This window comes from Barbus barbus (assembly GCF_936440315.1).
Source record: "Barbus barbus genome assembly, chromosome: 32".
NCBI lineage: Eukaryota > Metazoa > Chordata > Actinopteri > Cypriniformes > Cyprinidae > Barbus > Barbus barbus.
In genome coordinates this window covers 20,352,303-20,378,454 of record NC_136760.1, presented here as the reverse complement: position 1 = coordinate 20,378,454, position 26,152 = coordinate 20,352,303, and the positions used below count along the sequence as shown (strand labels likewise).

Sequence of the window (26,152 nt, the reverse complement as noted above, 5' to 3'; positions counted from 1 at the left end):
TGCATTACAGCAAAGGTGCAGGCAAACAAACAGCATCTGTAAACAGATATACACCACACATTAAATACACACACACACACACACACACACAAACAAGATGATCTTGATACTTTTTTTTTTTTTTTTTGAGGAAAGAAATTAATACTTTACTTTAGCAAAAATGTATTTAATTGATCAAAAGACATTTATAATATTACAAAAGATTTTGTATATACATATACTGTAGTAGTGGGCATGCCAGGACATATCACACAACTGGTAGCAAAGAGAAAGATGTCTATTGATGCTTAATTCCTATACATTTATATGCTGTAAAGATATATAAATATATAGATACAGCAAAAATGCATTAAATTTATCAAAAGTGACAGTCAATGCATTTATAAATGTTACAAGAGATTTGGCAGCACTTTATTTTACAGTGTCCCTGTTACATATTACACATATTTGCCATAGTAATACCAAACTATGTATAATTAAATGCGAAGAACTCTTAATCAAATCTTAATCCTAACCCCTATAAGTACATGTGGTGAAAATAAATGATAAATAAAGGGTGTTTTTTTTTTTAAATCAACAAATCGACTAACCGTTAATCAACGAGAAGAGGCTTAGCTTAGTCGATGAAAATTTTATTAGTCACAGGGTAAAAAACCCACAAGAAGTGGCATCAGGGGTGTAGCTGTCATTTCAGACGTGATGAGGACAGAAATGTGACTTTATTCAACAATTCGTCTCCATTTTGGAGAGTATCCATTGGATGCAGACTGCATATGCTGTTCTGTGTCAGCTGTACCACACAGATACGCTGTTTTTATTCAAATCAAAGCGTAAATAAATGTATAAAACGTATCTGTGTGGCACAGCTGACACGGAACAGCGTACGCAGTTTGCGTTCAGTGGATATTCTGAGGAGGCGAATTGTTGAATAAAGTCGTAATTTTTATTTTCTTTGTGTACAAAAAGTATTCTCGTTGCTTCATAAAGTTCAGATTGAACCACTGATGGCAGACGGACTATTTTGACGATGCCTTTCATACTTTTCTGGGCCTTGACGGTGTTATTTACTTGGCAGTCAATGGGACAGTCACAAACCTCCCGGTTTTCATCCAAAATAACTTGCGCTCCGAAGACAAACAAAGCTTTTACAGGTTTGGAACGACATGGGGGTAAGTGATTAATGACAAAATTTTCATTTTGGGGTGGAGTAGCCCTTTAAGTAGCATGGGTATATTTGTACAATAATCAAAAATACATTGTATGGGACAAAAATATCATTTTTTCTTATATGCCAAAATAATTAGGATATTAAGATCATGTTCCATGAAGATATTTTTCAAATTTCCTACCGTAAATATATCAAAACTTTCATATGAACAATTTTAAAGCGGATTTTCTCAATATTTGTTTGCACCACCAGATTCCAGATTTTCAAATAGTTGTATCTCGGCCAAATATTGTCCTATCCTAACAAAACACACATCAATGGAAAACTTTTTTATTCAGATTTCAGTTGATGTATAAATAAAAAAATTTACCCTTGTGACTGGTTTTGCGGTCCAGGGTTACATATATAGTCGAAGGGCAGCACTAGAAAGTTTCTTGTTGACCATATTGTGCAACACAGGACTAAAAGGCTGTTCTGTGTGACCTCAAGAAAGGTGCCAGTCATATTACCAAGTTTTCCTATTATCCTACTCATCTTTTATTCATAATTCACTTTAAAGCATCCATTATTTAATTAACACAATAATGCTATTATTAGCATCAAACTGTAGTAGTCGACATGTCCCACGACCAGTGAGAGAAAGATGTCTATCGATGGTTCATTACTATTTCTCTATATGCTGTAAAGATAAATATGGCATCGAAAACAACACACTCGCTATGCGGAACATCTTTTCGCTGGACATGCAGTAACCACAATGAATCGTAATGACAGTCAACAGATGAACAAAGTTGTGTTGAGTAACACTCGAATCACTTCGAGGAGAATAGCAGGAAAGAATGATTGCATGTAATGGATTCAATGCTCAGGGTTTCTACTAAATAATTAAAATGAAACAGCAAATAGTGAGAGAAAATAATCGTAGCTGAAGGGACTGCAACTGCTTTTATTACTCTTTTGTTCTAAAACCTGCATGACTTTTTATTCTTCTGTGGAACAAAACAGAAGATACTTTAAAGTGTTTATATATATATATATATATATATATATATATATATATATATATATATATATCCATATATATATATATATATATATCCATCCATACAATGAAAGCAAATGGGGTCCAAAACATCATCCTGTTTTGTGTTCCACAGAAGAAAGAATGTGATACTTTTACACTCAAGGGACTTCTAAGACCAATATTCATACTGGGAAGAAAAATACAGAATTTGAAAAACACATTTCTCTAAGCCAAACTAAAACTAATTCTTCTAAAATAACTGTAAACTGGCACGGATCGCGGTTTTATTGTCTGTTACATCTCTGACTCAACATCAAACTGACACTGACGTGTGCAAAGAATCATTTCCATATAAAGATGTAATGGTAGCTTTCATATCAACATTAACAACAGTAACATATTACAATTCAAACTTAGATTACAACCCCTTTGGGTGTTAAAAAATATCTGATGAACAGAGCGTGTAAAGGCAAACTCACCAATCCAAAAAGATGCATGATGCGACAATAAATTCAAGTTTGAAGACCACGTTAAGCCAGCCTACCACATAGCCCCACCCCTTTTTTTGTTTGTAATGTAGTTATTCCTTTAATGCTCCAATGCTGTGAAGAGCATGGCAATAAGTTGCACAATGTATATCACTGATGACTCATAAACCATGACACAATAATCAAGTCAATTTGAATATAAAGGGGTTTAACCAACTGTTCCAATGCCAAAATTTAGCATGTCATAATTTCCATGTCCTCATGGTCTATTTACGTGCCATTTTCCCAGCAATTATTTCACAATACTTATGTTTGTACACGGTGGTTTCCATAGGTTGTTCAAAGTTTCAAGTTTACTTTATTTATATAGCACATTTAAAACAGCCAGAAGACTGACCAAAGTGCTTTACACTTGGAAGCATCCACAAGAAAAATTAAAAGGAAACAAGACACATAAATAAGAAATGGAATAGATAAAATACAACCTAATAGGCCATTGAAAACAAATAGGTTTTTAAGAGTGATTTAAAAATCGTCAGACTAGGAGCCGTTCTAATCTCAACTGGCAAGTCATTCCAAAGACGAGGCCCAATTACTGAAAAGGCACGGTCACCTCTACGCTTGAGTCTAGAGTGTGGAATTAAAAGGAGGTTCTGGTCGCAGGATCTCAAACTTCTCAAAGGGGTATACTGGTGGAGCAATTCGGATAGGTAAATGGGTGCTTGATGATGTAACGATTTAAAAACAAATAATACAATTTTGAAGTGTATTCTAAATTGGATAGGCAACCAGTGAAGGGCCTTCAGGAGCGGGGTGACATGATCCCTTTTTTTCTTTTTTAAAAGAAACTTAGCAGCAGCGTTCTGGACCAATTGAAGACGGGCAATTTGTGATTTAGAGATGCCACAATATAAAGAATTACAATAGTCTAGACGCGACGTAATAAAAGCATGAACGGCCATCTCCAGAGTCTTGTCGGTGAGAAAATTGTTGATTTTTGCAAGTGTACGGAGCTGATAAAAACTAGATCCAATCACGGTGGAAATTTGTTTATCAAATTTTAGCGTGTCATCCAACAAAACACCCAGGTTCCGTACCTGTGAGGACCTAAAAGCAGATAAAGGTCCTAGGTCAAAATCAGAGTCCTTCATATTATCTGATGGGCCGAAAACTATCATACAACATACAACATACAAAGAAGCTCAAAGTTACACACACAGTGTTCGATAACACATTAAATGATGTCTTCCAGTTGAGCCTGTATGTAAAAATAATTTCAGCATGCTTTGCAAACAATTTCTGTGTATTTTACGTTGCATATTTAGGGACATAACAATGTGCAAGTAAATTTTAAAAAGCTTCATAATCCAAGTTCATTCAAAGCATGCACATTCCAAAGCTGTTTGTCCTCCATTGCTCAAGGTTGCTTGTCACTTCCAGGTTAATTCCCATTGTATGAGATGTTTCATGATTGAGATGGAGACAGAGATGTTTCAAGCAGGTTTTTTCAGCAGGGTGGACTGTAGTTGGAAATTAACTGATTTGATTTGATTTGTTTCACCTTGATGGAAATACAGGATGGAAATACATTTTTACATTTTTTAACTACAGGAGCGATTTCAAACAGGGTTTCTGCAGATATGAACAAGTGAAATTTAAGACTTTTTAAGACCTTTTTAATACCATCTTATATGAAATTTAAGCCCAAAACCTGTAATGAAAATACTATACTACAGTGGTGTGAAAAAGTGTTGGCCCCTTCCTGATTTCTTTATTTTTTTGCATGCTTGTCACACTTTAATGTTTCAGATCATCAAACAAATTAAAATATTAATCAAAGACAACACAAGTAAACTCAACATGCAGTTTTTGAATGAAGTTTTTTATTATGAGGGGAAAACAAAATCCAAGCCCACATGGCCCTGTGTGAAAAAGTGCTTGCCCGCTAAACCTAATAACTGGTTGGGCCACCCTTAGCAGCAACAACTGCAATCAAGCGTTTGCGATAACTTGCAATGAGTCTGTTACAGCGCTGTGGAGGAATTTTGGCCCACTCATCTTGGCAGAATTGTTGTAATTCAGCCACATTGGAGGGTTTTCGAGCAAGAACCGCCTTTTTAAGGTCATGCCACATCATCTCAATAGGATTCAGGTCAGGACTTTGACTAGGCCACTCCAAAGTCTTCATTTTGTTTTTCTTCAGCCATTCTGAGGTGGGTTTGCTGGTGTGTTTTGGATCATTGTCCTGCTGCAGAACCCATGTTCACTTCAGCTTGAGGTCACGAACAGATGGCCAGACATTGTCCTTCAGGATTTTTTGTTAGACAGCTGAATTCATGGTTCCATTTATCACGGCAAGTCTTCCAGGTCCTGAAGCAGCAAAACAGCCCCAGACCATCACACTACCACCACCATATTTTACTGTTGGTATGATGTTCTTTTTCTGAAATGCTGTGTTACTTTTACGCCAGATGTAATGGGACACGCACCTTCCAAAAAGTTCAACTTTTGTCTCGTCAGTCCACAGAGTATTTTCCCAAAAGTCTTGGGGATCATCAAGATGTTTTCTGGCAAAACTGAGACGAGCCTTTATGTTCTTTTTGCTCAGCAGCGGTTTTCATCTTGGAACTCTGCCATGCAGGCCATTTTTGCCCAGTCTCTTTCTTGTGGTGGAGTCATGAACACTGACCTTAACTGAGTTAAGTGAGGCCTGCAGTTCTTTAGATGTTGTTGTGGGGTCTTTTGTGACCTGTTGGATGAGTCATCGCTGCGTTCTTGGGGTAATTTTGGGGTAACACTTTTTCACACAGAGCCATGTGGGTTTGGATTTTGTTTTCCCTTCATAAAAAGCCCCCTTCATTTAAAAATATGTTGTGTTTACTTGTGTTATCTTTGATTAATATTTAAATTTGATGATCTGAAACATTAAAGTGTGACAAACATGCAAAACAATAACAAATCAGGAAGGGGGCCAACACTTTTTCACACCACTGTACATAAATATTATAAACTGCATACATATATGTAATATATAATGTGTTTAATGTAAAAAGAAAAAAAAAGATCATCGCCATCATAAATTATATTTTTTACTACGATATACAGTGAACTTTTCATATCAGCAGACAATATTCCACACAAAATATCCCAAAGTTCAAAAGAAAAAATGTATAATGTAAAAGTGTAAAAGTCTATTTTAATCAATTTAATGCATCTGTTAAATCAAATAATTAATTTCTTTGAATTATTCTCAGACTTAATGCTGACAGCAATGGAACCACCTGAGAGAAATTTGTCAGGAGACTTATTTCTTTGCACAAAAGTAATAGAAATTCAAAAAACTGTGGAATTGTGACAAGGTCACTAAAATAAGGGCCTTCATATCTAACTTTTGTTTTACGATGAGTGATTTTTGCTAAGAAAAGAGAAGGAGAAATACAAAGCAAGTGTCTCAGAGCCAGAAAAAGCTATGAAAAGAGTGAATGTTTCATCTCCTTTACACAGTAAAATGCAATGTGCAGAAGTGAATTGCATGGTTGTTTTTAATAATACAAAATGATGTGGTCCTTAGCAGGTCTTAAAATTTGGAAAATAAAAGTTCAGATGAACAACAACACGACATATCACACTGTGTCATTATTTAACAAAAAGATAGAAACGCCATGTGTGAAAAAGTTTGTAGATCCAATTTTAGCAGCAATAACTTAATCAAAATATGTATGAATTTATCAGTCTCTCACATTGTTTACAAGGTTGCTATTGATGCTTGTGGGTATTTGTTTATGCACAGCTCTTACCACAGAATTTTAGTCATGGACTCAGGATGCAGTCTAGTTGCAAGGCTATTGCAACCTTGATCATTTTTTATTTTTTTTCAGCAGTTCTGTTGTAGATTTGCTGGTGTGTTTAGGAACATTGTCCTGTTGCATGACCCAAGCTTTAGCTGTCGGACAGATGGCCTCACATTTAACTCTCGAATACTTTGGTATAGAGGTGCCCAGGTCCTGGCTACAAAAAAAAAGGCCAAAATCATCAGCCCTCCACCAGCAAACCTCAGTGACTTGTGAGGTTTTTGTGCTGATATGCTCTTTAGGTTTTCACCAAACATGGCGCTGTGCATTATAGCCAAAAACATCTCCACTTTGGTCTCATCTGTTCCAAGGACATTGCTCTAGAAGTCTCATGCAACTTTGCAAACCTAAACCGTTCTGCCATGTTTTTGTTTTTTTTAGATAAAAGAGGCTTTCCTCAGGCAACCCTTCCAAACATGCCATACTTGTCCCACACTTTTTTTAATTTTACAGTCATGAACTTTATAATTTAACATGTTAACTGAGGCCTGTAGAGTCTGCCATTTCTCTAAGTGTTACACTGGTCTGAACTTGGGGTGAATTTGCTGGGACATCCACTCCTGGGAGGACTGGTTTCGGTTTTGAATGTCTTCCACTTAATCTTCCTCACTTTAAAATGATGGACTTCAAATTGTTTGGAAATGGATGTGTCCTGATACGGAAAACCATGGAATTCAATAGGGTGTCCTAATTTTTTCACATGACAGCTTTATTGGAGCTCGACTTTACCTTTGATGTATTCTTTCTCCAGGACTTTGGAAGGTACAAGGACAATTTTTGCTCCAGATCCAAAAACAGGGGTTGATTGTCTTAATGAAATGGAATGAACAAGATATGTTAAAATAGCTACTTTGATTCAGACAAACAGAGCTGACACTCCCTTCATTCTTGTTTTTTTGCAAAGCTCAGTCTTTAGTTAAATCATTCTAACATAAAGGGCTTATAGTCAGCAGTCTTACGTACAAAAACAGGAATCCACAGACCGTTTACCACACTCAGACCAAAGAGGTGAAGATCTGCGATGCCGAGTAGCTCAGACAACTGGTTGAACACATCTTGACCGCTGTCTTTTAGCAGTAATACAGAGATGTTAAACAGTAAGACAAGCGACATATAAAAGAAATGAACCAGAAAGCCAGTTCAGGCTGTTTTTAAGCAGTGCAGTAACTTCAATAAATCAGAAATCAGAATAAATGTTCATTACAAGGGCAAAATATATGGAAAGATTTTATAACATCCAACATCAATAATACTTGCAAAAATATAACTTTCTAACAAACACAAAAGAGGCTGTAACTCTTAAGTGGCACTCCATGTCAGATATTCAAATATCATTGTGATATTATGAAGTATAAATACATTTCACTCACCCCAACAGTCATGCTCAGTTCTTTGTTATTGGGCAGAATAACACGCAGACCTCTGCTTTGGTTCTTCATTGTGGAAGTGTTCTCTTTGAGGTTCTCTTCTTTAGCGCTCTCCTTAAATGGCTGCTGTCGTTGTGGGTTCGTACAGTATCCATCTCTCTTTAAATAAACCCTGCATGTTTATATTCCCTGTTGGTCACACTGGGAGACCTGCCAGCTAGACCATTGTGGGGATAATAAATACAATAACAGCATCTTGTTTGGATCTCTGAGATTTGGACTAAAAATATACAACAGTAAAATGTAAATTTTCTGACAGTTTTTAAAGATTAACTTCTGCATGTACATTGCACAACATTGTGTGATCACAACATTTAGTTATGGTCAAGTCTGAATTTTGGTATATCAAATAATCCAAAGTAACATTGCTTAGACTTAGAAAATCCATTATTTGTTAACATTCATTTATTTAATATCTGCAGTCCATGAAACCACTTCACAGAGAAAAAAAGTTACAAAAGCATGACCTCACTGTTAGTGTCTTTCATCTTTCAATATTACTGTATAAAACAGGTATTTCCCAATTTTCCCCAGTTCAGCTTTTCATCATCACTAAATGACATTACTTGCCAAAAAAACAACAACCCCACACCATAAAGGCTTTCTTCCATAGAACAGCTTTCAGATAAGTGAACAGAATATGATTTTGTAAACTCCCCAATCCCATAAGACAACTGTGGGATCTCAACTAAATTATATACAAGGTTAATTAAAAAATGTTGAGGAAAACATACAATATTTGATATGAGAACATTAAATGTGACTGCCTTAATCTTTGTTTTCTGAGAATGGTTTAAAATAATACCTCAAATACATATTGTTCACAGCACAAAACGGAACTATTGATCGATTGCTGACCATACTTCACTTGGGATGAGAGTACATGATTGCATTAATGGACAGGCAACTAATAAAAAAAACATCTTATTGCTGTCTGCTGGGAGAGAGAAATGCATATGGCTGTTTACATTCAAGTGAATTTCAAATATACAATCTTCAGTGCTGCTTGAACACATTCACACTATGTAGAGAAGTTAGGAATCACATTTGGTCTATTATTCTGCCTCCGACTCAAAAACGTTGGCTTTTTTCAGAATAGCATACTATTGCTGCATTATATTTGACCAATGTATAATGTGCACATATATACACAGAATAAACAGATGACCTATTTGCAAAAAAAATGTAATTATACCATATAATTACAAAAGGCAGCATAGAAGCACTTCTGTTGTGGCATTTAGGTGTCTTTACACAGTTTAATGCAGCTCGTAGGTTGCATAAATGCATTTACACAAAAATGACAACTGTATACTTTTATATTGTGGGCTGAGGTGGGTCAAAGCAGGCATAATTTAGTCTGGCTTTTATTTTGCATTACATGTTTATACAGAATTATGAGCAGCATTAATTCAGCCGTGTAAAGAAGCATTAAGAGAGCATCTCACGATGCAGTGCGCTTGATCTTGCATTACTAGCGTCAAATGAATAGTAGCTTTTATTTTTTTTTATTCTTGATTCATTATTTGATTAGTTTTAAAAACACATTTTTCAATTTATAATGCAACAAGAAAATCATTTTTAAAATGTGGATTAATCCCAACTGATTCAAATTACAGGAAGTATGCAGTATACGGCACAGTATTTATTATGTAGCAAGCTATAATTCCATTCAAAACAAACATTTTATTGCAATTTTAACCTGAATATTTGTGTCCATATTGACAAACAGAGAACTATTTTATGCAAATTGCTAAAATATGCCTTGTGTGTAACTTTACAAACCTTCACAGCTTTTATTCGGTCTCCAAAACACTTTCAAATGTCGCTTAAAATCTAATATACAACGTTGCAAATTTGAGCTGCTCTCATAAGTCGTGACATAAATAAGCTTATATATTCTACCACAGCTCCCACACATTTTGACCAATGAATTTCCCTCACCTTTCCTGTAGTTCAAGATTACTGAAAAGGATCTTTTTAACAGTTTAGAGCTGAGCATAGCTAAACTGATATGCAATGAAGAGAATTCCACAACTTCCAAAGCCCTGGAACTCACAGACTTGGAATACCTGAATCCTTTCAAATGTTTCCGTGATCATGGGAACACCATGTATCTTTTTTTAATCAAAGTCTCTCAGTAGCCTATGCAAAATGTGCATGCCTGCCAACTACATTCTTGCATAGTAAAAACAGGTCCATCGCATAGCAACGTCTAGAGGCTGATGCACAAAGGTGTTTTCTTCAACGACTTGCCAAAACAAGCATGGGATATGGTTGGGATAATGCAAAACATGACAAATGAAGTTGGAAATGATAAATCAGCAGAAGAGGCTTTTTAAAGAGCAGATAAGAAAAACGGAATGAAGATGAGGTAAATTGTAGTTTTGAGACATTACAGGGTATCCTCAACTTCTGCCCGCCCACAGGCTCCTGATATATTCAACAACAAACACAATATTCCAGAGGTTATGAAGGCAACGTGCCTTTTTTCAACATTCTGGTTATATTGTGCTTTGAGTCAGATTTGTGGCATAAATACAGTTTAATTCACATACTTCAGACATATTGCACACACACTCACATTATAGAAGACTTGCTGCCGAGGATCTTAACTCCAAAATAAAATATACCAGTAACTGAGGAGGGAATAAAAGTGCTTGGCCACAAGAGAACCTCCTCCAAGTAGAAGCATTCAAGCTCAGTTTCCAGTGAAGTTTCCCCCTCATGATCCTCTAGGCCTGCTAAAACCATTACATGTATCTGCTATTTGTTGTATTACAGAATATTATAGCTGTAACTATCTTTCGTGGACATCCAATTGCACCTATGTGCCGTGACTAAGTGAATAAACATGACCTAAACTACACAATCCTAAACTCAATGCCTCAGATTTCTCAGTAACATCTTGGGCGGCTTTGCATGATTTTCAAAATGAGTCATTATTTCTATTTTGGCATTCACGTGTTATCAAAAGACGCTCTACTCAAAAGTTGATCATTCTATTCTCTGCCAAAAGGTAATGTAGAGAATTTCTTTACATGCTCTGACAGTAATGTGGTTAAGAAGAAAATCAAATGCCCTTTTTTAAAGATTCCTATACACTAGCTGTCATCCCAGTAATATATCTCTTAAAACTGAAATTGACCTCATAAAGAGTGACATTCATGAACTGATTTGACTGGGTACAGTATTTTGTGAATGGAATTTTCTATTAAACGAAAGGGCTGACAGAACTGCTTGTGTAATGAGTAATGCATAAGTGGAGGGTTAAGTCAAGGGAAGTCTAACTCAAGTCTAGTATGAGGCGTTTGGTGAAGGCACTTCCAGGTAAAGCTTTCCTTAGAATAGCACCTTTGACAGTCATGAGTAGCCAGTAAAAAACCCTTGAGTGGGGAGGAAAGCCACGCAGCTGTGTTGATGGTCCTAATGTCTCACAGCAGACTGAAACCCAGGATGTAGTGCAGGAGTTTGTTCCTGTTGGCCTGAGGTAAAAAAGTGCTGCTCAGCTCCAGACGGCACACACCACCCTCTCGTCTCTCTTTAAGCACCTATGAAGCACAAAAAACAAGTTCACTTCAGTACTTCCACAGGAAGTTCTTCAGACCGAAAAAAGGAGAAGAATATTAAGCGCACATTCAATTCATTTTCTTGTTTTAAATAATTTAGACCAGTGGATTTCTTTCCTGTCTTTAGAGATGCAACAATGTTATTTTCATGTTACGACTAATAACCAATAAATGGCTTTTAATATTACTTTATTATACACTCACACATAAGTCACTTTTAAATGCTAGAAGAGGCGTTGTAGTATTTACTATTATAGCATTTATAATATTTTGAATTAGATTTCATTTGTATATTTTCAGTTTTTATTTTTTATCTTAGTAAATTTCTTAAGTGCTTATTTTAATTAGTTTTTTTTTTCTTTAAATATTTATATTTAGTCTTCATTTATATTTTAGTAATTTTAGTACTTAATTTTAAACTTAATTTCAATTCACTTTTCTAATTTTCCTCTAATATTTATATTTCATTTTATTTTATTTTAGCTTTATTGATTATTTATATCTCTTTCAGTTTTCATTTTCACTTGCAGTTTTGTTAAATATAAGAAAATCAAGAAATGAGAAAAAAGAAATGAAATAAGAAAAAAGGAAAGAACACTGCAGGTTAACATTGTTCTGTACACTTTGCAATAAAGGCCTACAAAAACATTTTAAACATACAAAATGGCTTTTAAAATATTCAAAGATAAATTAATAAAATTAACTGCAATATTGCTTTACAAGGGTTAGTTCAAAATAATTGACTGACTCTCTTATGTTGTTTAATTTATTTTTTACTTTATTTTTTTTAATCTATGAAACACAAAAGAAAAAATGAGACAATATAGTTTAAAACTTTAAATAAACTGCCTAAGTATTAAAAAAAGCAGCCCATACAGCATTTTCTGAAAGGCATGGCTTTGTTGACTGCATTGATGATGCAAGAAGTGGAGAATAAGAAACGTACATTGCCTCATTTGAACATGAGGAAAAACAACTGAGTAAGCAGCAACAATTCACGCTCACTTACAGGATTTATCATCATTTATAGTTTAGACCTAAGCACAAATGTCACGTGACTGTGCACTCACCCCCAGCTCTTTAAATGTTCTCACTGTATTCTTTACGAGGTAGTGTGTGGCACTCTCTCCTAAAAAAACCCACAAAAAAAACCCCACACACACAACGTCATCATCAATATCAATACATCCAATACGTTCATATATAGAAACTTTTCATGTAAGATTATAACTCAGAGTTTAACATACGAAGATATGAACTAACTATGAATACAGGACAAGAGTGAGTAATGGCAAAATAGATAAAAATAACTTAAAAGATAAACATGACAGTGCAGGGGAAGAATCATTAAGGGGAATAATACGTTTTGGGTTTTCTTTAAGGTGGGAGAGGAAAAGCACACTCAAATAGAGAAGTGGAAAGGGCCAGTGGCTCACCATATGCAGCCACTCCTCTCTCTGTGCGTGTTAGCAGATACTTGAAGAGCTTATGTGTGTACTCTCTCTCTGACATGGGCGAACTCAGGCTGTGTACAAAGATAGCTGCACCACTGTAGGCCTCCAGCACCGGAGTGAGAATCCTCTGCAGAAAAGTATAAAATTCCTGGTGCTCAGCTGATGGGCTCACCTAAAATAAAACAAAATAAGCGTGATAGGTTTTAACAGTAAGTAATGGCAATATTTAGTAGCTTTGTAGTGGGCTGTTGGAGCATCATGCTATAAAGCATAGGTCACTAACAGGCAGACCGCGGTCCTGGTCCGGACCCAAAAGCCGTCCCATACGGACCCGTCTACAGCCAAAACAGAAGGTTAAGATTTAAACCTGACAGGGCGCTTCTATTTCAACCGGCTCAGCTTTTGTAGTCTTTATGGTAGTGGTAGTGGGGTCGCCAACTGGCAGACTCCTGTCCGAATTCGTGAAGGCTTTTGACATGATGAAATAAATAAATACCAAATGCTAATTTAATAAATTAAATTTATATTAAGCACATCAAGGTCAGCTCTAGAGCCATTTGGGTGCAGTCGTGCATGCAGTGATAAGAGCAAAGAGCGGTGCGCTGCATGCGTGCGGACAGATGAAACTTTCAGTGAGTGAAAAATGATGGCATTTTCAAAAATTAGGAAAGTTGACGGGTCCTTAAAAAGTCTTAAATGGTACAAGAAAGCCTTAATTATGATTTCAGGAGGTCTTAAATGTGAGGACTGAAAGACAAGAATTGCGATTAAACTTAAAAAGGCTATTCATTCAATAAATATGAGCGCTGCACGTTTCAGATTCAGCTGCACTGCTTTGTGGAGTCTGTCTCTTGGGCTTGTGTACTGCCATTCCGAAAGCACCACCCGCTGGAAGAGAATGATTTTCCATTTTCAATCAGCCTGTACGTCTGCTGTTGTCAAAGACCAATGTGAAAACAACCCATGATTTTAAGCAGCAAACACGCAGTTGTAAATGTGAAGTGGTGGATCAACGAAGATAATGTGTTGTAAAATGTAAACAATTAAGGCAGTAAAATATATTTATACATGTTATTTAATTAATATAATACTTGATTGTTTTTGTGAAAACCTGCATCTGAATTGTAAATCATGCTTTTTACAGTCATTTTATTTTTATTTATTTATTTTATTTTTGTGTAGGTCTTAAAAAAGGTCTTTAAAAGTCTTGAAATTAATCTTAAATATCTTGCATATACCCTGGCCTGGCAAAAATTGTTTTTTAGAATTGTCCAGACCTCGGCTGCTGGGGAGGGTTCATTACTGGACCTCAAGCCATTTTAGTTGAAGACCCCTGCTATAAAGGAATGTTTTTTTTTTTCACTTTCATAAATTGTCATGCTTTTTATAGTTTTAGTGTGAAGAATGATCTCATTGTTGGCTAAATAGAACTTTTGTTCTTCTATTTGTCTTAAGCAATTCTCACAGGTAAGACTGATAGACAGACCTTCAGGTAACGGTCTCTTTGTTCATCTCCAAAGTCACTGTCTTCATCTTCTTCTTCACTTCGCCAAGCTAGAGCCTCTGGAAACTTCTTGGGCCAAGGCTCCTCAGAAGGGCTCAACTCCTCCTGGTCCTCCTGAAGAACATAAAGATGAATTTAAGTCAATTATTTTTCTATATTTACTACTGATTATTGTTAATTAATGACTGACCTACATTATTATTAATATTATTAGCGCCTGCCCTAATAGTCGACGAGTTTTTGACTAAACTTTTATTAGTCACAGAAGAAAAAAACAAGTAAAAATCCACAGGATGTGGCGAAGTCACGGAGTCTGTGACAGACAGATCGTTGATGCCTGGTCTATGTGGCATTACAGAACATCGGGCAGGACATCCCATCATTCATCGACCTCATATGTGACCCGGGGCCACAAAACCAGTCATAAGCAGCACAGGTATATTTGTAGCAGTAGCCAACATTACATTGTATGGGTCAAAATGATACATTTTTCTTTTATGCCAAAAATCATTAGGATATTTGGTAAAGATCATGTTCCATGAAGATATTTTGTAAGTTTCCTACCGTAAACATATCAAAACTTAATTTTTGATTAGTAATATGCATTGGTAAGGACTTCATTTGGAATAATGAATATCTTGATCAAATATTGTCCTATCCTAAAAATCATATATTAAATGGAAAACTAATTTATTCAGCTAATGGAAATTGGAATGGCTAAGTTGGAAAGCTAATTTATTTATGATGTATACATCTCAATTTAAAAAAATTTACCCTTGACTGGTTTTGTGGTCCAAGGTCACATACTGTATATGGTTTATAATCTGAAACATGTAAGTGGTAACAACTTTACATGGCTGCTCAATCTAATATTAACCTAGAAAAATATGCGCTATTCAAGTGTCTATGCAAAGTGTAGAAGCTTAATAGTAACGTGTATGTAAAATGATGTAATGATGTAAATCTGGTATCTACAATATATTTTCACTTCTCATTCAGAAAGTCAGTAATGAATTGAAAACTGCAATAATGAGATCATAGAATCTTCAGGAATCCACTTAAAATCCAATCATGTCATTAGAATAAGCCAACAGCAAAACAAAGTCTCAAATTAATTCCACTGCAAATTTAAATGGTCACAGTACAGTGTGTGGGGGGGGGGATTATTTGATCCCCTGCTGATTTTGTATGTTTGCCCACTGACAAAGAAATGATCAGCCTATAATTTTAATGGTAGGTTTATTTGAACAGTGAGAGACAGAATAACAACAAAAAATTTGTCCAGAAAAATGCATTTAAAAAAAGTTATTAATTGATTTCCATTTTAATGAGTCAAATAAGTATTTGATCCCCTATCAATCAGCAAGATTTCTGGCTCCCAGGTGTCTTTTATACAGGTAAGGAGCTGAGATTAGGAGCACTCTCTTAAAAGGGAGCTGTGCAAGGATGTCAGGGACAAGATTGTAGACCTACACAAGGCTGGAAATGGGTTACAAGACCATCGCCAAGCAGCTTGGTGAGAAGGTGACAACAGTTGGTAAAATGGAAGAAACCCAAAATAACTGTCAATCTCCCTTGGTCTGGAGCTCCATGAAAAGATCTCACCTTGTGGAGTTTCAATGATCATGAGAACGGCGAGGAATCAGCCCAGAACTACACGGGAGTATCTCGTCAATGATCTCAAGGCAGCTGGGACCATAGTCACCAAGAAAACAATTGGTAACACACTACGCAGTGAAGGACTGAAACCTGCAGCGCCCGCAAGGTCCCCCTGCTCAAGAAAGCACATGTACAGGCCCATCTGAAGTTTGCCAATGATTCAAGAGGAAAACTGGGAGAAAGTGTTGTGGTCAGATAAGACCAAAATCGAGCTCTTTGTTATCAACTGAACTCGCCTTGTTTGGAGGAGGAGGAATGCTGCCTGTGACCCCAAGAACACCATCCCCACTGTCAAACATGGGTGGAAACATTATGCTTTGGGGTTTTTTTCTGCTAAGGGGACAGGACAACTGCACCGCATCAAAGGGACGATGGACGGGGCCATGCACCGCCAGGGCATTGAAGCCAGCAAGGGCATTGAAAATGTGTCGTGGATGGGTATTCCAGCATGACAATGACCCAAAACACACGGCCAAGGCAACAAAGGAGTGGCTCAAGAAGAAGCACATTAAAGTCCTGGAGTGGCCTAGCCAGTCTCCAGACCTTAATCCAATAGAAAATCTGTGGAGGGAGCTGAAGGTTCGAGTTGCCAAACGTCAGCCTCGAAACCATAATGACTTGGAGAGGATCTGCAAAGAGGAGTGGGACAAAATCCCTCCTGAGATGTGTGCAAACCTGGTGGCCAACTATAAGAAACGTCTGACCTCTCTGATTGCCAACAAGTACCAAGTCATGTTTTGCGAAGGGGTCAAATACTTATTTCACCCATTAAAATGCATATCAATTTATAACTTTTTTGAAATGCGTTTTTCTGGATTTTTTTGTTGTTTTTCTGTCTCTCACTGTTCAAATAAACCAACCATTAAAATTATAGACTGATCATTTCTTTGTCAGTGGGCAAACGTACAAAATCAGCAGGGGATCAAATTAAATTTTTCCCCACTATATCATTCAAACATTAGATGATCTCTGATGGCAATTTTTCAAGTACTGCATTAAAGTGTCATGAAACCTCCCTGTTTCAGCACTAGTCTTTCACACTTTGGATCTGAAAAAGACTCCAGAAATGGGCATGTAAAACCGTGGAAAAGTGACAGTGTAGCGGGTGGGAAGAGGGGAGAAAACACACTCATTATACAGACAAATGAATATTAAAATATCTTTAAAACAGAAAGAATAGAGTCAGTTACTTTTTGTTTACTCTTCTTTAGATTTTCAGTCTATATGATTGTTTGCTGTGTATCACAATATTCCATCGTGCGCTCATGATCATGATGTACCACTGTATCAGTGACCTTATTTGCATGTATTTCATTTGAAGAAGACATTATACGTGCGTGTGCACGGTGCTGGTTCATGTTCAGAGCACGAGAGAATATGAAATATGTTCACAAAACTTTAAACACACTTGTTCCGGTCCAGAAATGAGCTATGATCGACGCAGCGAGTGTTGCTCTCTCATGCGCGCTCCATGTGTTTTTACTTATTAAATATCGTTGCGGTCATGTTTACAGAGGTGAACTGACAGCAAGGAAGCTCTTTCATGAGATTTGAATTCTCCACTGTAATACAACCTCTTACATAATACAGCGCTGTGTTTGGATTTAAGAGCTCATTCTCATGAATAATACTGAGAAAAGCTCAGAAAACTGATGTAGACGCATACTCTCCAGCCACGGCAGCCAATCATCACTTCAAATAAACACATACAAGTCACTTTTCATGACGTTAGTTCAACTTTGCTTTTTGAACCAGAATAATAAAATTGCTCCAAAAAATTAAAAAATAACCACTTTTCCCTTAATAATAGACATAATGAATGCTGTTGTTGTTTTCACTGATGTGTAACCTGTTCATATATGTTAAAATCTCAAAAAAATGTGTTTTAGGGTTTCATGACACTTCAAGTGCTGCAGCTTTAAATCCCAAAAAATTTAGCAACAAGACAAATAAGAGTTGAGACAGCTTACCTCAGCTACAATAAGCACACCGTACTCGATTAACCTGGTGATAGCATCATGGAAGACTTGGTACAAAGTTTGACAGGGCTATAGAGAGTAAAGACAACATACATACACTTGAATGATTCACCTGGGTACTTTTTTTTACACAGTCTTTGTTAAATTGAAACATTAACCAGTAATAATAAGTAAACAAATATTTATTCATTTATTTATGCCTGTTTGTTTGTTAACTATTAAGACCCTGAATATTTTTATGTAGTGACATTATCTTCAAGGCTCTCGGATCCAAGAGATAGCTACAGTGAAAACTCGACCCTACATCTTGATCGTCTGAAATGTTATGGAATTGGCACTGGTTGCTCCACGTATTCAGGCAAGGCAATAAATTGATAAGCAGATGCGGTGAGAGACTTTTTAATGAACACAGATTTAATTCTTATTGTGAAATTGTTAAATAAGATCAAATGTTTAAGAACGAAATGTGTTAAATGCGATGATTATTCATGAAATGTTAAATGTTTTATTTCATCCTCAAATTCGAAATTGTTCACAACCTTGAAGTTCCTTTGAATAGGTCATTTAAAAAGGTGTTAAACATTTCATTCTTTATCTTTAGAAGTTGAAGTATTTAATGTTTGAAGTTGAAGCTGATCATTCTGTTTGTTGGGGGGAGAAGGGAGATTTTACAAGTGGGAAAACCCTAAGTCCTGTAAAATAATCTTTAATAGGGGAAGTAAATGAGAAGCTCATTGCCAAGCAGAAAACTCATTTGTTCTCATGAACGACAGCTTACAGAAAAAGGTAAGTGGATGTGTGAACAGGAAGAGAAAAAACATTTAAAGGCATTTTTGAGAGCTTACGAATCTTGGAAGGAGGTGTCGAGAGAAGCTAAGATCTTAAAGATGAATAAAGCTATTTTTGGCAATACACAGAAAGCAGATCTTGCAGCTAAATTGGAACAAGCAAAGTCTAAGCTTAGGGGGCTAAACTCAGTAAGCTTGAAAGTGAACAGTAACTTCATGAGTCACAGATGATGGCAGAAATGAAACAAAAGCAAGCTGAAGTTAGAAGAGGAGATAAAGTTAAGAATGATGCAATATAATATAATCAAATTGAAGATGATATAACAGGAGAATTTAATACACTCTTGACGAGAACTAGGAAGAGAGCAGATCACTCCTGTTCTCACTTCCTTACATTGGCCACCAGTTAGATAAAATCAACAGATTTTTGCTGTTTGTTTATAAAGCTCTGCGTGGGCTAGCACCACAGTATATTGCTGATCTCCTTCAAACATATTCTGTATCAAGATCTCTCCATTAAAGTAACCAATTGCTTCTTCCTGTTCCACGGTCCCTCTTAAAAACTAAGGGTGACCGAGCCTTTCTGGTTGCGACTCCTAAACGGTGGAATGCACTTCCGTTGTTGTGAGACCCTATGGCATGAGCGGACGAGTTGTGTGGAATTATCCAGATAAAAAGCCATTTTCTTAAAACAATAAAAAAGAAAAATAACCAGCACCAGCCCATCAACACCACCTGGCTAACATTGCAAAGCCAAATCACTGCAGAGAAGCAGACGACAGGGGATACGTGCAACCTTTGATTAACCCTAAAACAGGCAACGTGCACCACAGGATACATATTCTTTAGTCTCCTGTAGGGGACAAAAGGAAGAATTTTTCATCCAATACTGTTATCATTATCACAATTGAGGTTGTTTGGAGTATGGGGGTCACATGACAAATTTTCAGTGCTTGTTTTGTCAGTTTGACCTAAAGCCAACATGTACGCCCATGGGGCTGGACATTAAGAAAATATAGAAAGTAGGCATATATTAATCTTAATTTGTTCATCAAAAAAATTAGCATTTTTGTGAACTATTGTGAAGTATTAATTGTGAACATTGTCTTGAGATGTTGAAAAATAAAATTAAGTTATATGTTGTTCGTGTTGTTTTTTTATTGCATTTTGAAATATGCGTATCCCCTGAGACACCCGAGAAGGGATTGCAACAACTGTCATTTTTAATGTTGATCTATGTCGTCAAAAGTTTCAATTAAGCATTTGAAAGATTTTGCTTGACATTATAAATCAACCACTGGTTGTGCTGCTTAAGTGACAGTGGTGTGGGGGCGTACCAGCGCTACTGCCACCTCATTGGACAGAAAGTGGGAGAGGCCTGCAGCTCTGCGGATCAGTCTCTCCTGGCTGAGCAGCCTGGATGAAGAATTCTGCTCACTCACTGAAGTTGCAGATTGCTCTCTCAGCAGGGCCAGCGCGCTGCAAGCTACCACACATACACATGCACACAGTTACAGTACATACAGTTTATCAATCTTAATATTTCAAACACACACACACACACACAGTGTGCTGCATCTGTTGTGTCATCCTCAGCCATAATTATGTGCAGTACTGGGTAGTAACTGATTACATGTAAGCTGGATTATGCAATCAGATTCCAAAAATTAAAGATATATTACATTTGAAAATATCTGTATATTTTTAATTCTCTGATGTTAGTTAATGGTCACATTAACAGATTTTACTTTTTTAATGTTCCTTCACAAACACCAGTTTTGGGTTTGTTGATTATAAATATATATTATATTTATTTTACATAGATTCTTTAAATATAGTTTATGAAATTTTCATATAGAATTTTTTTTCTGATATGAATATTATACAAAATTATCATATACAAATCTAGTGATAAATGAGTTAGGTTAAAATTAATCAAAATGTGTAATCTAACAGATTACATTACTAAAAGTATCATTTTTGACAAGAAATATGTAATCAGTAACAGATTACAATTTGTAAATAATCTACCCAGCACGGATTATAATTCTTCATGAATCCTAAATGTGTGTGCGCGCGTATTATGGGTGTGCGATATACAAGATTAACTGGTAGAAATTTGTCAATTTTGGACTATCGTCTCTATCTTGATTACATAGTCACGTGACTTTGCTGTGATACATGGTCGTGAAAACATTTTTTTTTCCACGTTCTTAAAAACAAGTGATTTGAAGCCACTGAAACGCAATCAGCAGTGAAACAGAACTCATTTCGCTACATGCATGATGTCTGAGAGGCTGTTTCTGAGTGCTGTCGGAGAAGCACGTGCACATGAAGAGCGCAGGCGTACTGAACAGTTATTTTTGCTCGTCTTTGCAAGTATCCTCGTAAACAATAATTTAGGTCTTAAGTGAAAGCAAGCAACTGAGAAGGAAAACATGTACTGTACATTGGATCTGGGCAGCTCTTAAAATAAATAGCTCTAATATTCCCGCTGTCTGTCATTCATGTTAAACAAACAACAAAAGAGAGAAAATCTCACAGCTCTTCACTAAATCACTTTAAATAAGAAGAAATATATATTTAATTTACACAGTGAATAATATGCAGTGTTTTATACATTTAATTACTTTATACAACGTATGTAGCATTTCTTATTTGTTCTACTGTCATTTTTGTCCAATTGCTTGTAATTAGTTTCTTATTCCCATTTAAATCGCTGACTCTTTACTTGTCTTCACTGAGCTTAAGTATGTTTTTGTTGTTGTTTTATTAATTTTAAGCTAGCATAAATTTGTGATATTGGCACTAGTAGTGCCAAGAATTATGATATTTCTATGGTATCAAAAATTTGATACAATTAAGGCCTTATTTAAAGCATAAAAAAACGATATTGTGATGTATATCAATATCGTGAAAAAAAAATTACTCATAGTGAGATTAGATTTTGGTCATATTGCCCCTAGCGCGTATCGGGGCATTATAGCGTGAAACAATATTTGCATTATAAACACAGTAATTAAAGAAACATATTTAAATTATTATATACATATATAAAGACAGTTCAATTATGATTATAGGCATCTTCGATATTATACCTATAATGGCATCAGCAATAAAGACGTGGAAAAGGCCGTTGCTGTAGAAATTGAGCTCAAAGAGTGCAGGTACAGTGTTGCTAGGGGCGATGATGAACTCTGTGTTTCTGTTGGTGCTGGTGACGTTCACACAGTTTCCCAGAAGGCTGAGCGCATGCATGACCACGTCCTCCGAGTTCCCAGAAAAACCCAGGTCGAAGTCCCGTGACAAGATCTCTTCCTTCATATTGAAGAAATCCTCCACCAGTTTAGACAGCAGTACGCCCTGTCCCATTACAAACATGTTACAATGATTATAAACCAATAAAATGAACTGAAGAATGAAGGGTTGCCATGATGTGTGCTGCATAGCATGTGAGGACGGTGCTTACCTGTCTGTGCCGATAAAGGAGGAGACAAGCCACGATATGAGTGGACATGATTGCTGATGACTTGCTGGCGGCTATGGGAAACACAGAAGGCAGTAATCAGACTGACAGACAATTAAAGTGGTTTAACTGAGGCAATCTACAAGAGATGCCAAAAAATCTGACCCTCTGAGATTTTTTGATGTCAGAATACAGTACATGTAGAGAGAAATATAAACAGCCATTTGGGAGCTGACTTTTGAGAAAATTCTAAAATCATGTGGCTCAAACAGTACGTGTGTCATTTTCACAGAAATTGTACACTTCACCCTTAAATTCCCTGATGAAGGGAAATGAAAGGACACTATTTAAATTCATAACTGCATGATCTACAAACTCCATGGCATTGTCTGTGAGCTTAAAAACATCTGAAAGTATCTGAAATATGCTGTATGAAGAAAACACAGTGACTTTGGAACAGAAAACCAGTTTCACGACAGTGTCTGTATTAAACATTCAAAAGCAAGCTGCAATTCCACCTCAGAGTGCCGATCCTCTGACCTCCTGTCGTCAAAAATCAGCACCAACAGGGCATTCAAACACTGAGAAAAGTGACTGGCCAAACACATCACCATGGTGAGGACTGTGACCTGAAGTTACCTACATAAACTACATCAGCTGTAGCTAGATAGAACATGTCTGAAGCATATTTCACCCCAAAATCAAAATAATAAATAGTTATATATATATATATATATATATATATATATATATATATATATATATATATATATATATATGGAAATAATTTGCACAAAGACAATTAAAGAAAATGTCATTACCAATAATGAAAATACAATGATTAAATAAAAATGTTATTATATTTTAGCACAGTATTTTAATAAAGGTAACGCAACAAACAACATATTTAAATAGTATTTATCCATTTTCCTGACATATTGATTCTCATTATTGCATTACAGTAATGAGAATATAATAGGGATCACTGAGAATAATGAGGGGGAAAAAACTGGGGAAAATGTACATTGATTTTCATAAGAATAATGCTAACAGGTCCTAAAACTTTCCTAAGATGATCTTATATCTATTTTGTGAAATATTAAATTCAGACATGTTCTTGTAAGGCTTTGTAAAATTCACCCACTAGTTGTTTGATGATAGCCTTTGGTTTTCAATGGGAATTATGATGTTAGAAATAGACTTTTTGTATCTTTTTGAACTGAAAAATGAGCCCATGTATTCAGATTTTTATTTTGTATGTCAATGGTTCTGTAGGCCATGATATAAAAGCAAGTTTTCCAGGCAGGTGAGAGATGAGCAGGATTGCCATTTTTTACAATTGCTGACCCCACATAAACAGCAATTTTACCAAATCCACCACCCTCAATGCTTCAAAAATCACCCACTGCTGAAGAAACTATTCCTGTATCATGACCTTTAAAGTGCCCTTACTGAAGAGAACGTGCTTGGCCAGGTTAGTGATGACCTGCCTCCTCCAGGGCTCATCTGACAGGTCTCTAGAATTCAGATGATCCTCAGCTTCTCCATTAAAAACAGCCTGATCAGGTCTGCAAAGAAAAAACATTATTGAATATAATCCAATTAGCCACACACATCTTTCTACATACCAAATAACAGCAGTCCACATGATTATGTTGGTTGCTGGCAGTCTAAAAGCCATACTGTGCAGCAACGATGGTGGGAAGAAGGATCTGCTCCAGCGTGAGAGAGGCCTGGAGATGGCGACTGCGCTGTGTGTCCAGGTACTCCTATAGCAATGGACAAGAAAAATCCAGACATTAGGAGAGAGAGCCGTTATGTATTCAGCCAAACTGAGATCAGATGAGCTGCTCTGACTGACCTTCAGGGAGAAGGGCTGTGTGAAATCCACACGCACACAGCCGTAATTCTTCCGGAGCATCCTGAACACGCCACAGGCAATTCCCCACAGACTCTCATTCTTCTTAGGTTTGCCCTGAAGTGAGGAGAACAGAAGGAAAATTAAGCAAAGACTGATGGTAAAATGAGTAATAATCATAAAAAAAAAAAAAAAAAAACATTTGGTAATGAACACAAAAACAACAGTTTTCAGTTAAAAGGTGCATAGCATGAAAATAGGCTTTTCCTTTAAATGTACTACATAGACCAGAGTTACATCAGTTAAATTATATCAGCTATATTGTGATATTTAGTCATAAGCACTACTTTCTACCAATTTTTAGATTATTTTTGTCTTTCATTTTTTAACACAATAACATTAGTAATAACAACAACAATGACTGATTACTATAATTATGTAAAAGAATTTACAACAACAAAAATCTGTGTTCCATAAAATAGTTAGTTTTTATAGAAATAATTAATTCTATATTTTTTTTTTAAATAAGCTAAAATAAAAACACCAATATTTGATGAAACATGGAACACAAACAGTTATATAAAAATTGAAACAAAAATACTTTTCCATAATCTTTAACGGAACACAAAGCTTGTCTCTACACACACACACACACACATACATATAAATAATCAGACTCTTTCACCCACTGAATTTAAATTTTTGTTTCAATATGAGTGAACTTAATATCAACTTCCTGTGGGATATCACCACATACCAGCTGCTCACTGTTGTAGTTTCCCTCTATAATGCGGTCATAAGAGATGCCTACAGGCACGATCAGAACATCGGGGATGCTGTTGGCACAGAGTGCATCAACCACGATTGAGAGCATGCCCGCACGTGCTGGAGATGGCTTTCCACTGCGAGAGCGTGTGCCTTCTAAATACATCTCCAAAAACTGCTGCTGCCGCAACAACTCTTCCGTGTACTGAAATTGAGAGGAGAACAGAAGATTAACGCACAACGAATATTACAATCCTTTAGATCCATGACCCACCCTTTGCAAATTCCCTGTAATTAAAGCAGCCCATTGTGGTAATGTGGTGCTCAACATGAATAATGCAGGAGTAATCCATCAGTTTCCTGTGACAGCCACCTCTAATCACAAGCCTCTGTACAGTCGCTACAATGACAATCTCCATGTCATTTTAACTAAAGCATTGGAGCAGACCATATTACAGCTGCTCCAGTTTCCTGGTCGCTCACAGGATACTTCCTACATAGGACTGTCATCGACTAAATATTTTTCTGGTAGACTAGTAGTTGTTCATTTATGCGATTAGTCGACTTATCGCAAGTTTATATTAATAACCCATATAATTCATAATAATGAGCCTTTAATAGCCAATAGCCCATCAACACTCAAGCACACACATAAAGCTTGCCAAAGATTATGAATGCATCAGGAAAAAAATATATATAAGAAGGCTGCCTTAACATTAAAATTGTTGGGTAATTATCGCAATGATATTACGCAGCGCCTGAAAGTAGTCCCCAGCAAAGAAATCTGGGGCAGATAAATTAGGTGATTTTCGGCCCATAGCCTTAACGCCCATTATTATGAAAACTTTAAGAGAAAATATTGGGAAAACAACTCCTAAGGTCAGTAGAAGGTAATTTAGATACTTGTCAGTTTGCATATAAGCAAAATAGTAGCACTGAAGATGCAGTAGTAACATTGTTACATTTGATCCTGAAACATCTGGATAAGCCTAAAACTACAGCTCGGGCCCTCTTTTTGGACTTCACATCTGCATTCAATTCAATACAGCCAGAGCTTCTACCGACAAAAATGATTCAAATGAAAGTAAACCCTTATTTGATTCATTAGGTATTATTAATTTTTGATAGGTAGAACACAGATAGTTTAAAGTA

General features: G+C 36.2%; 1 protein-coding gene across 1 annotated transcript in view; it reads right to left on the bottom strand.

Annotated features, from left to right (window-relative positions):
• Positions 1 to 8,340: 8,340 nt before the first annotated feature.
• The window catches only part of LOC306852658 (glycerol-3-phosphate acyltransferase 1, mitochondrial-like), a 35,085-nt gene continuing 17,273 nt past the window's right edge, over positions 8,341 to 26,152 (bottom strand). Inside the window, exons 11-22 of the mRNA XM_079389661.1 lie at positions 24,993 to 25,205; positions 24,239 to 24,352; positions 24,061 to 24,146; positions 23,830 to 23,945; positions 22,381 to 22,451; positions 22,010 to 22,274; positions 20,249 to 20,397; positions 18,115 to 18,192; positions 14,468 to 14,599; positions 12,964 to 13,153; positions 12,598 to 12,656; positions 8,341 to 11,509 (exon numbers count right to left, since the gene is read on the bottom strand). Of these exons, the coding sequence (XP_079245787.1) occupies positions 11,393 to 11,509; positions 12,598 to 12,656; positions 12,964 to 13,153; positions 14,468 to 14,599; positions 18,115 to 18,192; positions 20,249 to 20,397; positions 22,010 to 22,274; positions 22,381 to 22,451; positions 23,830 to 23,945; positions 24,061 to 24,146; positions 24,239 to 24,352; positions 24,993 to 25,205 (1,590 nt within the window). The 3' untranslated portion in view covers positions 8,341 to 11,392. The remainder of the gene's footprint in view (positions 11,510 to 12,597; positions 12,657 to 12,963; positions 13,154 to 14,467; positions 14,600 to 18,114; positions 18,193 to 20,248; positions 20,398 to 22,009; positions 22,275 to 22,380; positions 22,452 to 23,829; positions 23,946 to 24,060; positions 24,147 to 24,238; positions 24,353 to 24,992; positions 25,206 to 26,152) is intronic.